The following is a 15,153-nucleotide window of genomic DNA, read 5'->3' as shown; positions in this document are numbered from 1 at the left end:
TCATGAATCTACATTGAATGCTCATGAATTTACAAATTATGAACAGACCACATGCATTTCTAGAGAAAAATCAATGAGGCCACGTGGTCAGGATTGTGAACACGTGACTGTCGCGAAACCTACCGGTGGACAGACCTTTAATTTTGACGTCAATGTGCCATAGATTAGTGCAATATTACAAAACAATAGGAGCGACTAAAACTAAAATGGTACACCTACGTTTTGGTCTCGCATAGCCAGACCCTGCCGCTGCGTTGACATCAGACTCCGTGGCAGTTCCCGTATGTGTCAGTAGGCGTTGCCACAGAACAACAAATCGTGTCATGATTCGTCGCACGGAAAGTTTGCCACCTCGTCACATTACACTCTCCTACCAACAACGTCAGCTGCCCGACAGTCTACGACGCGACTTCTGTGTCCTCCAACGCTCACGCCGAGTCAGTGCCGTGTTGAATTCCAAGTCATTTCGCGACGAATTGGAGACGATTGTTCAACTGCAAGCCGAGGAGGGACCAACCAAACAGCGCGAAACGTTTCGGCGGGCTGATGATGTTGCTAGGGAAGTAGCAACTCAGTCGGCCAATCAGATGACGTCCCGGGTGAAGAGCACGAGCCCTGTGACGTCACTTTCGAGGGCTAGTTGTGTTGTTCCGGTTGCTGATTTGCGAGGAGCGTTGGCGTTAAAGTATGGCAAGGCGGAGAGGATTGCTAGGAACAAGTTGGCGTCTTTGTATCGACTGATTGATATGTATGGGTGGTCGGATGGCATCTATGGACACTCGAGTGTAAGGGGAGAGGGGAGTATGTGTGTAGTGGTAGAGTAGAGGAGTAGGGAATCAGTGTAGGCTGTGTGTTATATGTACTAAGATTTGTTCGGCTGTTTGTTTGTTGGGTTGTGTGTCTATGTGTCTGTCTGTCTGTCTGTCTGTCTGTCAGTCTGTCTGTCAGTCTGTCTGTGTGTGTGTGTCTGTTTGTCTGCCTGTCAGTGTGTCTGTCAGTCTGTCTGTTTGTCAGTGTGTCTGTCTGTTTGTCTGTGTCCGTTCGTCTGTCTGTCTGTCTGTCTGTCTGTCCGTCTGTCTGTCCGTCTGTCTGTCTGTCTGTTAATCCTCATATATTTCAAACATGAACACTACTACAGGCTAATGAAGAGAAGGTGAGTTTAAGCAGGCTCTATGCGGCCACTACAACTATACTGCTATCTATACCTAATGTATGTCTGTTTGTCTGTCTGTCTGTTTGTCTGTCTGTTTGTCTCTGTCAGTGTGTCTGTCAGTCCGTCTGTCTACCTGTCTGTTTGTTTGTCTGTCTATCAGTGTGTCTGTCAGTCTGTCTGTCTGTCTGTCTGTCAATATATATATATATATATATATATATATATATATATATATATATTCCATTTATGTTTGTCTGTTTGGTTGTCTGTTTTGTTTTTGTTTGTATGGGTGGTCAGATGGCATCTATGGACACTCGAGTGTAAGGGAGAGGGGAGTATGTGTGTAGTGGTAGAGTAGAGGAGTAGGGAATCAGTGTAGGCTGTTTGTCATATGTACTAAGATTTGTTCGGCTATTTGTTTGTTGGGCTGTGTGTTTATGTGTCTGTCTGTCTGTCTGTCTGTCTGTCTGTTTGTCTGTCTGTCAGTCTTTTTTGTCAGTCTGTTTGTCTGTCTGTCTGTTTGTCTGTCTGTTTGTCTGTCTGTTTGTTTGTCTGTCAGTGTGTCTGTCAGTCCGCCTGTCTGTCTGTCTGTCTGTCTGTCAATATATATATTTTCCTTTATGTTTGTCTGTTTGGTTGTGTTTTGTGTTTGTTTGTATGTGGTTGGTTGGATGACATCTATGGACACGAGTGTAAGAGAAAGGGAATATGTTGGTAATGATGGAGTAGAGGATAGGGAATATTATATGCTGTTTTTGTATTATGCTTAGATTTGTTGGTCAGTTTGTCAGGTTGTCTGTCTGTTTGTTGGTCGGATTGTGTGTTTGTTTGTCTGTTTGTCCGTCTGTTTCTCTCACTGTCTTTGTCTGTATGTTTGTATCATGTATTTATGTTTGTCTGTGGTTTGTTGGATGGCATCTTTGGACAATAATTGTTATTTATATTTAATCAACTAATAATTAATACTCAATCTCTGAAATGTTGACAATAAATGTTTATTTCTTGTTTGATTAGCAGTCATCATATTCATTTGTCCTCAGTCATTTAATATTGTTTTCTCTCTCTTAGGTTCGTCTATTGCATACGAACAACGAGTTTCTAATCAATCCGTTTGGTTTATTGTATCACGAAATTACGGCATCGAGTCTTGTGAAAGTAAATATTGACGGCGAAATTATTGATCCTGGATCAACATCGTTGGGGATCAACAAGGCGGGCTATACGCTTCACTCAGCTATTTATGCCAGCCGACCGGATATACGTTGTATTATACATGTTCACACGGCAGCTGGAGTTGCTGTCAGCTGCATGAGATGTGGGCTCTTGCCGATAACGCAGGATGCTTTGTCGGTGAGGACTTTATTAATGTCTATTTACTGATGTGTCTGTTTGTTGAATTTCTGTGTGTGTGTGTGTGTGTGTGTGTGTGTGTGTGTGTGTGTGTGTGTGTGTGTGTGTGTGTGTGTGTGTGTGTGTGTGTGTGTGTGTGTGTGTGTGTGTGTGTGTGTGTGTGTGTGTTGTATTTCTATCTGTTTTGTGTTTGTCTGTTGTCGTCGTGTGTCTTTATTGTCTATATGTCCGACTTTCTGGTTACATGCTTGTCTCTTGGTCTTGTCTGTTTGTCAAGATAAACTCATGCCTTCTATTTGGTCATTAAAGGTTTTCAGTCTTGATAAGAAGGTATTCACATAGTAATCATGTGATATGTTCATCACACTTTGAGCTGTATGTGCTAAATACCAGAGGTGAAGGTAGCAGGGCAACAGACTCAATAAGCACAAACGAAGCAAGACAACTTTGAAGTTGAACTAGTTGCTATCTGAAGTCAACTGGTAGTCAAATGACAGACACTCTTGACCTTGAGAACACTTTTACTATTGTATCTAAGGCCAAAGCAATTAAATTTTTTATGCTTGGATTTGCCTGTCCAATTTTGAGTTTGTCTTTTGTGGCAAGGTTGGCAAAACACTTATGCACATAGATATCTGTGGCAGTGCAAGCGTGAACAGCATGTGGTCAAGTGTCTTTGTCCCCCTTGTTCTGCTTGTCTTTTTTCAGTGTCTGTGCTCCATTTACTTTTAGTGTTCTCCTTATGTGCCACAATGGCAACTGCACATACTCAAACTTTACGTCTTCAGTTTGATTTTTTATTTATTTGTTATTTCAGTCGGTCGGTCAGTCTGATTTTTTGTGCTTCAAAAATTTTGTTGGCCTGGCCTAATAGTACTGTTTCCTACTACTGTATATTTGAAGTTGGCTTGGGTTCTCTGGTCTGTCAGTTAGTGAATCTGTGGGTTGATTTCTTTGGTTTATTTCTCATCTGGTTTGCATTTTTATGCAAAAATGTTTCATCCCTTTTTGTTTGGTTTCATTACTGCACTTGTGTACTAATTTTTATGTACATTACAGCTTGGCGAAGTAACGTACCATTCATACAGAGGCATTGTCGTGTCGGATGACGAAAGAGAGGAGTTATCGCGTGACCTTGGATCAGAAAGCAAAGTAAATTTATAGAGCCTTGAGTTTTAAGTTTCATCAAATAGGCAGGGTTGTTACTTGTCAACAGGTTATGATTCTTAATAACCATGGGTTGGTTGCTCTTGGTGACACCGTGGAGGAGGCTTTTTATTTTTTGAACATATTGGTGAATGCTTGCGAGTATCAGGTTGGTCACACTTTGTCATGCTCACGTGAAGTAGATTGTTAATTAATTAAATGAATGGTGACATTAGAGTGCAAAACCCTTAACGGAATTACGCAGGCAGTAGAGACAGGCATGCATTCTCTTGGATTCTTGTAGGAAATGTAGGAAATCAATTCGTGTTTTGTACGAATACAGAACTTTCGTCAATGACATGTGGGTGCGACTGATTTGTTTAGTTGCTATTAGTGTGTGGTAACATCCAGAAGTCAACCCGTCTGTACAGCACGTATGGACAGCGACTCTATTTACACCGGTAGGTAGGTAGCTCTTGACTAATCAGTTGCCTTTCGAGTAGTTCCTGCATTTTATTTGTCCCAAAAGTGCGCGAACACGGCTCGAGTGGAGCTCCGACTTATTTGAATATTGGCTTTTCATGCTGTTACTTAATGGACGGCTTTTTTTTTGAAACTCCACACATAGTGATCCAAGAAAGCTTATGATAAACCCGAGAGTGTCATTGTGTGCTGGTTTCAATGGACTCTGAAGGAGATAGAGTGGGAACAGATGCACGCACAGATGCACGCACACACACACACACACACACACACACACAGACACACACACAGACACACACACACACACACACAGACACACACACAGACACACACACACACACACACACACACACACACACACACGACAACCGTAACCCTCACGCATGCACCGAGGGGTAGAAAGGTGGTGTGATGGTGCTGCTACTATTAGCACTTCTTATCATTTGTCGTTCTTCCTCCTCGTCATGGCACTATTAAACTGTAGTCATGTATGGCATCTATGTTAGATGTTAGATCTAATGAAGCCAAACGAAAAAAGCTTGTCAAGTTTGGGTAACCCGACCAATCGTATTTCTCAAAGGATTTTTTGCTCTGACATTTTATGTTAGACTTGCAGTGAAGTGCGGACGTACCTGCTTTGTTGAAGTCAACTAGGTAAATACTTCTTGTTCAGATAGTATACCTGCCGTATGCGTCACAGTAACGGAGGTTCCACACTGTTTGGTAAACGGTAGAGTGCTGAGAGTAGCTGAGAGCCGGACGCTTGACAGCCTACGGAAGTGTAACCACATCAGTGTAACTGTATCAGTGTACTCATAGACTTACGTCAGGGAAAAAATTAAAGAAAAATAAATCCGACTGACTGATTGTACTTTTTGAGGGAATGTCATCCAGTCTTCACAATTTTTCTTGGTTTGGTCTAACAGCGATAGTGAGAGCAAATCACTGATGTTGCAAGGCTGTAACATATCTCTGTCTATCAGTAGACACGGATGCATTACCCTGTGAAAATGTAATGATTAATTTGAAAGACAGGGGTTGTGTTCGTAGTTTGGCAGACGCACTTGAAATCATGGACTTGTTTAGCTACTTCAGGTTTATATAGCTTTCGGACATTTGAGGTACGCTCAAATCTCCCTAATCCGGACAGTATGGGACCAGCCGCTGTCCGGATTCTAGAAATGTCCGGAAGATAGAGATAGCTAACGTGCGTTATATCCTAATGTGAACGTCATACCAGTTGTGCATACAGTATGCGTGTACCGTACACACTTGTACTACACTGTATTGTACATGTGTACTTTGTACTACAGTTACATACGTTACATACGTGTTCTCGTACACACTGGGACGTGATAGTCAAGACAGGCTTGCGAATTAAGTGTTTAGATGGGGAGTTTCTTGCCAAAGTGCTTATCATCGGAGTCCCAAGAGCTGATATGCGCTGGGTGAAATTGTCCGGTCTAGGGAGTTGTCTGATCTCAGAGGTCTGGATTAGGGAGGTTCGAGTGTATTACATACACTGTATCAGTTCGAGTCAGTGTTCCCAATATTTCATGTTTTTCATTTTTGAATTTGTCGTTTTCTTGCTGTGCTTGATTGTTGGCACATTGTAAGACTTTTGGACGACTTGCTGATAGTTTATCTTGCTAATTTGTTGTGACTAGTACATCTAGTATTATTTGTATTATCTAGGTGAGAGCTGTGGCTGTTGGACTGGATAATATTATTATACCTGACGTGGATGATACGGATGTGTTTGGAGTGAATGTGGGTGGGGATGATTTGAAGTGGGCTACTGGTCAGCTGGAATGGGAAGCCGAAATGAGAAAACTGGATATGCAGGTCAGTCGTCTCATTTAGAGTTTGATGGCAAATAGACAAATTCAAAACAACCAACTATGCTGGTCTACTGCAGTAGATCAACGAATGACAGCTTATCGGATGTGACTGCTCATCTGTTTGTCTGTTAGTTTGTTTGTTAATCTTATATACTATATAGTATGATATAATCCCAGTGCGAATTTGGTCCGTTTATGAATGGGTCACACCCATGGTTCTCTCTAAAGTGTGGTAGTCTGGTTCGGCCGAGCAACCATAGCCATGTAACCAAGCCCTCTTGCACGCGTTCTGACGTGTGGTACTGTACACTGCACTTGCATATACAGCAAGCAGATCCATGGCATTACTAGTGTGTGTGTCTGTGCAATGAATATGGAAGATTTCTCATGGTGATAAAGGGGAAGGCCGTAATGACTTTGTTCTTTTCCTTCGTGGGCAGAAGTCTTCAGTAATTGAGATGCAGTTTGATCTACAGCATCGAGTAAAGGTCAGAGTATCCAAGCATTGAGGGGCCTGTGGGGCTACAGCTTTCCCAATCTTTGTAGGCGTGTCAAGCAAAGCGCCATGTTTTCCTCAGGTTACCAAACAGTCAGCTTGATCTTAGTGTGGTGACGACATTAACTACTGTATCTGTTTGATGGAACACATCAGTATTTCAGTATGGTGAAGGCTGAAGCCAGTGTGGAAAAGTTATGACAGGTGAAGCGCGCATGCCCATCACACTTTCCTGGCAATGGCGAATGGCCAGGCTGGCAAAGAAAAAAGTAAAAAATGAGGTGTGACTTTGCAGTGTGATTGATCAGCCTCTCCAAATGTGAGGACCACACTGTGCTAGTGATACGAAGGTAAGGGGTGTGTCTTGCAACTAGGGTCTCTGCTGTGCTTTATTATCATGGAGAGAACACTGAAACCTTTGAATTTGCATGTGGTTGAACTGTTTCGGAATCAGTTAAACTATTTAAGAACACTAGATGAAGTGCATAAGAAGTCGGACCATTAATGAATGGTTCAGATTGAAATCTGTCACAAACAGTAGCTCATTTGTGATTTGGTTGCTTTCATGATTAGGCCTTCATGTCTATCATTAGTCGTTTGTTAGGCATGTAGCAAGTGTTTACATCGGCAGTGTTTTGTCTCTCGTCTGTTTGTAGCGAGTTTATGTCTCGCAATGATACTGTATGGCTGTTGAGTTTTAGCAAGAGATGTTGTATCATGCAGGGCTACAGAACGGGCCAGATATACCAGACATCGTCTCTTATTCACTCTTTATCTACTGTTAACCAACAATCAGATGTTGCTATTCCACCCATGGCTGCACTACCAACTTCTCGGCCAACTTTCCAGCCAACTTCTCGGCCAACTTCCCGGCCAACTTCTCGGCCAACTTCCCGGCCAACTCCCCGGCCAACTTCTCGGCCAACTTCACATCCAACTTCTCATTCATCTTCACGTTCAGCTTCACCGCCAGCTTCACTTCCGACTTCGCCTCCAGCTTCACCTCCAGCTTCACCTCCATCTTTCCGCCACCAAACTGAAAAGCATTTGAGTAAAACAGTCAAGGAAGAGAAGCCGACAAGGAGCATTAAACGAGCGGGCAAAGAGAAGAAGCAAGAAACGGTTGAGAACATGTGGAGCTTTTTGAATAAGGCAGCATCTCCTCCTACAGTGCGAATGTCCAAGAGCGAGGTGAGTACAGTGACCAATCGAGATGCAGTGAATGGTCTGAATTGTAAATATTGTAGCTTTGTATGTTACTTTATGGTGCTTTTCAATTTGATGTCTAAAATTTTGTAGTGACTTTCTTGTTTTTGTGGCCCAAAGGATGAAACTAGATCAAGCAATAGATGTCTTTGGATTTATAGCATCTAAACAAGCCAGGCTTTGTATCATTGAAACTGTACAGATACTAAATGAATCGTGTACGATGGACGTTGATAGAAACATGTGAAAATAGTAAGAAATGGAACAAACAGCGAATGAGTACTTGAGAATGCTGTGGAACTCATATCATTATTATGTACCATATCTCTGTAGGGGTCTGCATGGAGCCAAATGGTATCTGTTACAGACATGATTGTTTACTTTGTAAGTGACCCAACCACCCAACGATTCATCTGTTGCTCCAGTGTCTGTAGTAATTCCTGCAAAAGGACAACAACAACAACAACAACAACAACAACAATAGCCTATCTGTCCAAAGTTTGCCATGCCACCGTGTGGGTGTTTGGTTTCTGTAGGAGTTAGAAATAGTGTTAAACAATACACTTTCATGTATACTGTGTTCTTCCATCCTTATTTCTCAAATAGTCGCTTAATGGTTTTGCAGCTGTGTTGATATGGATTTGATTTTTGTTGTAGAGTGAAGTCGAATTACAAGGAAATGATGACTTATGGAGTTTTCTTGATGAGCCACCACGAAACCATACCGAATCAACCAGAAACGCCCTTGCATCAAGACCCACGTCGTTGCAATCCATACAGTCTATTACCTCAAGAAATTTCTCATCACAATCTCTTTCAAGTCATCCTCGAGCTACTTTGTCATCATCTACCCCAATCAGACAAGTCGTAGCCAACGTTGCTCAGTCAACATCTCGAGCAGCAAGACTCACCGGACACCATTCTGGCTTGTCTACGCGCCAACAGATATCACCAGTTGATCATAAAACTGACATAAATGGTAAACGTGGGGTTGAGAGTCCGTCCGGTGGTTCATCGTCTGGAGTCAGTCTTTCGTCGGATGAAGATGGTCCACATTATGGTCCGTTGATTCGGCGTTCTGCTATGGATGCTGCTCGTACTGTTGATCAGTTGTCTGCATCAGCAATGGGTCAGTTGTACAACCCGATGTCTGCAGAGTTTGTTAAACAGTCGGCACAAAGAGTGGCACATAGTACCGACTCGGTGGCAGCACAGTTATCATCGGCTGCACTGCCACTGTCAAATTTCAACTGAGACAGTACATCAGGATGGGATCGTGCATCAGAAGTTGAGATCGATGAGAACGGTTTGGTGTAAGGTTCCACAGTTTACTGTCAATAGAGATGGTTTTAGAGATACAGTTTGTTGTCTATTTTGGTAATAATGTGCAGACCGTGTAAGAAAATGACATAATTTGCCACAGAGTTGGACAATGTGATCAGATACCCTACAGTTTATGGATGGCTGCAATAGACCTCCATACCTTCACCTGTTCTGCTCTGTTTCAATTTTTGTTTTCCAGTTCCAACTTTTGTCATTTCAGACAGATGGCATTGAGAGCACTGGGTGCATGCATGTGCATTGCACTTCTGTCTGTCTGTCTGTCTGCCTGCCTGCCTGCCTGCGCACTACTGGAGGATAATGTAGTTAGCAGAGATACATACATTCAGTGCTTCACACATTGAAATAGTTGAACTTGTAACTTGTTTATGAAGTACTTTCTTGTAAATATTGAAAAATTATGTATTCTAGTGTGTTTAGAGATGATGTGTCCTAATAAAATAACCTGCCTGCCTGCCTGCCTGCCTGCCTGTTTCTCAGCCTAATATCTATAGTACAGTAGTAGTTGTACATAGTACAGTAATATATGTATATACTGACGCATTGTGCAGTAGTTGACGCAATTAATTAATTAAACCATACTTTGATCAGTTTGTTCTACACAGCTCTAGGCACCAGCAGAGGACCAACTTTTAGTAATAAATACGTACCTCGCATACTCATTTAATTAATTTAACAACGCGCTGCTTTCCATATAGACTTGATTTTTAGATAACATCGGGGCAGGGACAATTAAACCCGGGAATCTGTCTATAGCATTCTAGCTGCTCAGGCCTCTCTCTTTCGTCTGCCCAGTAGAACGCTTCTGGCATGCATACAAGTGCTGCTGCATATGCATTGCACTATACTGCTTTCACGACGCTAATGTGTAGACATTCCCGGATTTTATTGTTGTTGGACTTACCGGAAGATGGATTCTTACCGCCACGCGTATGCCTTGGCTACCTTTCTTTTTCTGATGCGTGTAGATGCTGGACAGGGCCGTACTCGTTTGCATATCGGCGGCATGTACCCGACAACCTTCAATCACTTGTTGTACTCCGAACAAGGCTACCACGCCCTTCATTTAGCAATCAGTCACGTCAATAGTAATGCTCACATTCTTCCTTATCACGAGCTGGTCTTGCTACTGAACGACTCGAAGGTTAGTAGCTTTTGGGTGTTTGTTTGGCGCCTTGACACGTGTGCACGTGTTGCATACTTCCGGGATTTGCTGTTAGTGTGATGTAGGATTGACGCTCTATCAAATGAACCAGCTGTTGACGTCTCCCAAGGCGAAGATGATTGCTTTAGTTGGAGAGGCTTGCTCGCCCGTCACACAGCCTTTGGCTGCGACAACTCAGCTTTGGAATGTTCCTCTTGTGAGCTTACACACATCTACTAGCTGATTAGCCGGTTTTTGCAAAGGGAAATTAGTTAAATTAATTAACACAAATTCTCGCGTATATATAATATAACTATGTATACAGTAATTTGTGAAGTTCTACTTGAGTCTTATAATAGAATAAAATATATGTGCTTTAAAATAATAATAATTTATATATGTTAATAATATATAATATAATATATAGTTTTTAATTTTATTTTTAATTTAAAATTTTTATATTGAAACTTCCCATCTAAGTGAGAAAGTCTAATCTAGGAAGCTATCCTATATATTATGTACAATATAATATAATATTTAATAATATATTATTTATATAATATTGTATTTATAATTTACAATATATTTGAACAATAAACAAAAATAAAAAGGTAAAAAATAGAATAAATAAGATAATTTATATAATATTACACTAAGTTAGTTTCGTTTATGTTTATTTTTTATTTAGTTCAATTTTGTGTCTCAGTCAGAAAAGTTGCAAAATAGGATTATTTATCGAAGATACTATCATGTTTTACCAACAGCGACTGGACTAAATCGAGCTCGAGTTCTTCTGCTTAGCACCCTAAATTGGAAAAAGTCTGCTGTGGTCATAGAATCAGCTGAATTATATACGCTGGTATTGTGTGTGTGTGTGTGTGTGTGTGTGTGTGTGTGTGTGTGTGTGTGTGTGTGTGTGTGTGTGTGGTGTGTGTGTGTGTGTGTGTGTGTGTGTGTGTGTGTGCATGTGTGCGTGCATGCCTGCGTGTGTGTGCATGTTTGTGCGTGTGTGTGCATGTTCGTGCGAGTGTGTGTGTGTGCATGCGTGTGCGTGCATGCGCATGCACGTGTGTGTGTGTGTGTGTGTGTGTGTGTGTGTGTGTGTGTGTGTGTGTGTGTGTGTGTGTGTGTGTGTGTGTGTGTGTGTGTGTCTGCACGTGTGTGCGCACGCATGCACTACAGTGCAGTGTGAGAGTCATGGAAATGAACTTGTTATGTTGTGTTCTAATGTAATAATACAATTTGCTTGTCAGACAGCTAAGGATTTCCGGGAAAGGGCTGAAAAGTTTGGTTTGGATATCCCAAGCTTACACGTATTACCTGCCAATAATAACTTTACAAATACAGCACAACAAGTAAAGGTAATTCATAAGCAATGCCATTCAAGTGTAAAGTACTCTGGACACAGTGAGCATCACAATGTTTTGCAGAAGGAAAACGTTCACGTGTTGATAGGACTGTTTTATGAAGAAATAGCACGCCAGGTCATTTGCACAGTAAGCAACGTTTGCCAGCATCGATGACTATGGTAGAAAAGTGTTACATCAATTTAATTTCTTATTAAGTTTTATAAGAATGGAGTATCTGCTCCAAATTTTGTCTGGATTTTTGTTGGCTATTACGAATCTGATTGGTATCTACTCTCTGAGACAACAAATTGCACTCAAGAGGAAATGAAACAAGCAGTCAATGGTCATTTTATTATCGATTTCATTCAGATAAGTGAAAATACTGACAAGCAGACGTGGATTGGAAAAGTTAGTATAAGAGTTTGTTGAGTGGGTAAACTGCAAACCAACTTTTGTTTTTGTTCATTATTTTAGAACATTACAGAAATCGTTAGGGAATTTCAAATGATAATGAACATGTCGTCCAACACACCTGTAGATGAAACGTTTACGAAATACAGTGCATATGGTTATGACTTGATACTTGCTATGGCCAGAGTGATTGACATAGCAGTTCACGAACTGAACGCCACAGGACGATTAGATCAGATTAATCATTTTACGTATGACAATGACCATGTAGCCAACTTGCTCGATTCAATTCTTACAAACCGCTCGTATTTGTCAAACAGTCGTGGACAGGGATTGTTTTCAGTGGAGGGTCTTACTGTGAGTGTGATAGTGTCATGCAGTTGATTGACTAATTCATTAATAATTATTATTTATACCTTGTGGCTTCATGCTGTAGGGAACTGTTAAATTTTTCAATTTATTATCACCTGATGAGAAAGAAGAGACCGGTGTTGTTAAAATTAAATATATTCGAAGTATGCATCGTTTCAATCTGTAAGGTCTAGTAGATACTCGATGAATATATATGTTGTTGTAGCTTTGGTAGACGAATCAGATCAGGTAACTAACGTGGCTTTCTTCAACAATCGTGATGTGAATGCTACGAAGATAGAAGGAGTGGAGAAAATCCCTTGGACAAGTAAGTTGTTAATGCAATGAGATGCAACGTTTTTGCTGGCTTGATAATGTTGTGTTTGCAATTATTAGCTAGCGATGGTACCGCTCCTCGTGATTCATCGAACATTGTACTTGAACTCGGAGACAAAGGAGTATTCATAGCAGTGGCTGTCGTTGACTGTATATGCATATTGATGGCATTTGGTCTGCTAGTCTATATCAACCTCCATCGTGATCACAGGTTTTTCGTTTTGTGTGCATGTGCTTGTGTTGATTCAATATTATATTGTCTTTTGTGGCATGTTTGTTTACTCAGTGTGATAAAAAAGTCGTTTCCGTACTTAAGTAGACTCATTGTGAGCGGCGGTATTGTCATATATGCTGTGGTTTTGCTCTATGGGTTTGATGGCATATTTTTCAAATTTAATCGATCATCACTGACATCTTGCTATGTGAGTTAACATACATCCGTCTGGCTGTTTGTATACACATTTGTTTTGATGTAGTTGCGTACAATATTTTTGGCTGTCGGTTTCACCGCAGTGTTTGGAAGTGTTCTAGTGAAGACGATAACAAACCTTACAAAACGTGTATTGGGCTCTAAAATGGTGGGCCACTTATACGTTTGTTGTCGAGCTGAAGTAATTTTATTTGTGTTGTGTAGCAAGAGGAATCCTTGTTATTACTGAACGGAATTCTTATATTTGGCTCTCTTCTTCTCATTGATTGTATATTATTGTCATTGTGGGCTGGAGTGAATCCGTGGCAGGAGAAAGAAGAAATCAGAAGTGTAATAGATCGTGTTGTCAGTTAGTGAACATATAGTAACAGACCAAGCATATTTTGGTATTTTCATGTAGAGCACAGTTCTACAGACGTATATACGACACAGGTGTGCCAGTGACAACAGCACGTTTTGGATCTCGGGATTGATTCTGTACAAGGTTGTCGTTGTGTTGATCTGTATTACTGCTGTCACGATTCGAGCTAAAGTAAAAACCACACAACAACATGGAACAAGCGACTCTCCATATGTCGACTTATCAGCAATATTTAGCTGTATTATCCTAATCGTGCCTGCATTTGGATTTACGTTCATCGAGCTACCAAATGTGCGGTACTCGCTTGTATCGGTTACTCTGATGTTCACTGTATCCGCAGTTCTGCTAATTTATTTCTACAGAAAGGTTTCCTTTGTCTACAAACAAGTGAGTCGAGTCAATGTAATTAATTGATGTCGAACATCTTGTACAGATTCAGTGGATCAGACAAGGGATAGAAGAAAATAGAGACAATCCCCAAGCAGATTATCATGATGCCGATAACGGTGGCAATGTCGACCTTGAGGTTCAACAAGACACATCTAGAGAACTGCAAGGGATGAGGAGAAGAAGCAGAGACCTCAGATTGACACTTGAGAAAGTGATTGAATGTGTAAGATGTGTTTGATGTATGTAGCATGTCTGTGCGTGTATATGTTTGTAATAATCAAATATGGTTGTCTGTATTATACGTATATATGTGATTTAATTAATTTAGACCCATGGATTGGACGACTCTTTGGTTCAAGAAGCGAACAGCATTCTCAGGAATGAAGCTACTTTTGATAGTAAAGATGATTTTGTGCTTGTCAACCAGTCATCCACAACTGCAGAAGGTTCTCTTTCTTGAGTCATTCAGTGTTACTATATAAGTACAGTGTGCATACACTGTAGATCTTGTTACCTAATAATATTAATTAATAAATATAATAGTTACAGTTAATTGCTATGGTGTAATAAACAGAACAATGTAATTAATTAGCATATTGTATATTTCAACTCAGCAATGGAATTTGGCTTGTAATTGGTTAAGCATTTTTATTAAGTTTTAGTGTAGCGAAGAGCTTGTAAGTATAATAGATGTACAGTGGAGGGACTAAGATTGTTGTAACTGGGAACATTTGGTCAATCACCTCATGCCATTGTCTAGCCTTCATGCCATTAGGAGGATTTAGTTTTCTTTGCATGGCCAATGAAAGCAATTTAAAATATATGTCCTAATGCGCATTATAGGGGCATAATTAATGCAGGTCACAAGCAGCTGGCTTAATTAACAGGACTTAAAATGCAGGGCATTGCATAACTTCGAAACTGACACAATTGGCAGAAACACTATTAGGTAACTCTGAGATTCACTAAATCTATTATTCTATTTAATCGGCTATTTTCACGACTGGAAGTATGCAGGCAATAGATATCTGGCTAGGTCGAAAAAAAAATTTTGACAAGTGGGGAGGCCATGGCCACTGTGGCTTCGTCCGCCCTGTTTCATATAGTGACCAATTTACACTCGGCAATGTTGTATGATATCCAAGATTATTGGTTGATATGTCCAAGAGTGACTTATGGACAGTTTTTGGTTTTGGCACTGGTTGTTGCAATCAATCAAAACAGGCAATGTAAGCAATATCCTTATTTATTGAGGTTAAAAGAATGATTTCAATTATCTAGTTTCACCTGGATCAGTCTTTGATATAGAGGACAGTCAACGTACATTATGGCTTTTATTTATTTATTTATTTATTTATTTATTCT

At 40.6% G+C, this 15,153-nt stretch overlaps 2 protein-coding genes across 2 annotated transcripts; both read left to right on the top strand.

Annotated features, from left to right (window-relative positions):
- Window positions 1-300: 300 nt before the first annotated feature.
- Window positions 301-9,113, top strand: LOC134186559 (alpha-adducin-like). Its single transcript, XM_062654551.1, has 7 exons — window positions 301-785; window positions 2,222-2,503; window positions 3,563-3,655; window positions 3,720-3,818; window positions 5,828-5,977; window positions 7,193-7,660; window positions 8,333-9,113. The coding sequence occupies exons 1-7, from the start codon at window positions 324-326 to the stop codon at window positions 8,927-8,929; spliced, it is 2,151 nt and encodes a 716-aa protein (XP_062510535.1). The 5' UTR covers window positions 301-323; the 3' UTR covers window positions 8,930-9,113.
- Window positions 9,114-10,022: 909 nt separating this feature from the next.
- LOC134194187 (gamma-aminobutyric acid type B receptor subunit 2-like) lies at window positions 10,023-14,490 on the top strand. The gene is made up of 16 exons (XM_062663114.1): window positions 10,023-10,160; window positions 10,237-10,377; window positions 10,849-11,019; window positions 11,414-11,521; window positions 11,591-11,656; window positions 11,726-11,917; window positions 11,984-12,277; window positions 12,357-12,435; window positions 12,498-12,599; window positions 12,668-12,818; window positions 12,894-13,029; window positions 13,084-13,185; window positions 13,242-13,367; window positions 13,438-13,764; window positions 13,832-14,011; window positions 14,117-14,490. The coding sequence occupies exons 1-16, from the start codon at window positions 10,023-10,025 to the stop codon at window positions 14,246-14,248; spliced, it is 2,445 nt and encodes an 814-aa protein (XP_062519098.1). The 3' UTR covers window positions 14,249-14,490.
- The last annotated feature ends 663 nt before the right edge of the window (window positions 14,491-15,153 follow it).

The sequence above is a fragment of the Corticium candelabrum genome, chromosome 1, assembly GCF_963422355.1.
Source record: "Corticium candelabrum chromosome 1, ooCorCand1.1, whole genome shotgun sequence".
NCBI classification, from domain to species: Eukaryota; Metazoa; Porifera; class Homoscleromorpha; order Homosclerophorida; family Plakinidae; genus Corticium; species Corticium candelabrum.
The sequence above is the reverse complement of the archived record's forward strand: the minus strand, read 5'-3'. Positions and strand labels throughout refer to the sequence as shown.

Bases quoted from the DNA above. Each gene is read 5' to 3' on its own strand.
- LOC134194187 (XM_062663114.1), top strand. From the start codon at position 10,023: ATGTACCCGACAACCTTCAATCACTTGTTGTACTCCGAACAAGGCTAC. The intron at 11,657-11,725 runs GTAAGCAACGTT...TTTCTTATTAAG, and splicing joins CACGCCAGGTCATTTGCACA to TTTTATAAGAATGGAGTATC. The intron at 13,765-13,831 runs GTTTCCTTTGTC...CATCTTGTACAG, and splicing joins TAATTTATTTCTACAGAAAG to ATTCAGTGGATCAGACAAGG.
- LOC134186559 (XM_062654551.1), top strand. From the start codon at position 324: ATGATTCGTCGCACGGAAAGTTTGCCACCTCGTCACATTACACTCTCC. The intron at 3,656-3,719 runs GTAAATTTATAG...ACTTGTCAACAG, and splicing joins ACCTTGGATCAGAAAGCAAA to GTTATGATTCTTAATAACCA. The intron at 5,978-7,192 runs GTCAGTCGTCTC...TGTATCATGCAG, and splicing joins TGAGAAAACTGGATATGCAG to GGCTACAGAACGGGCCAGAT.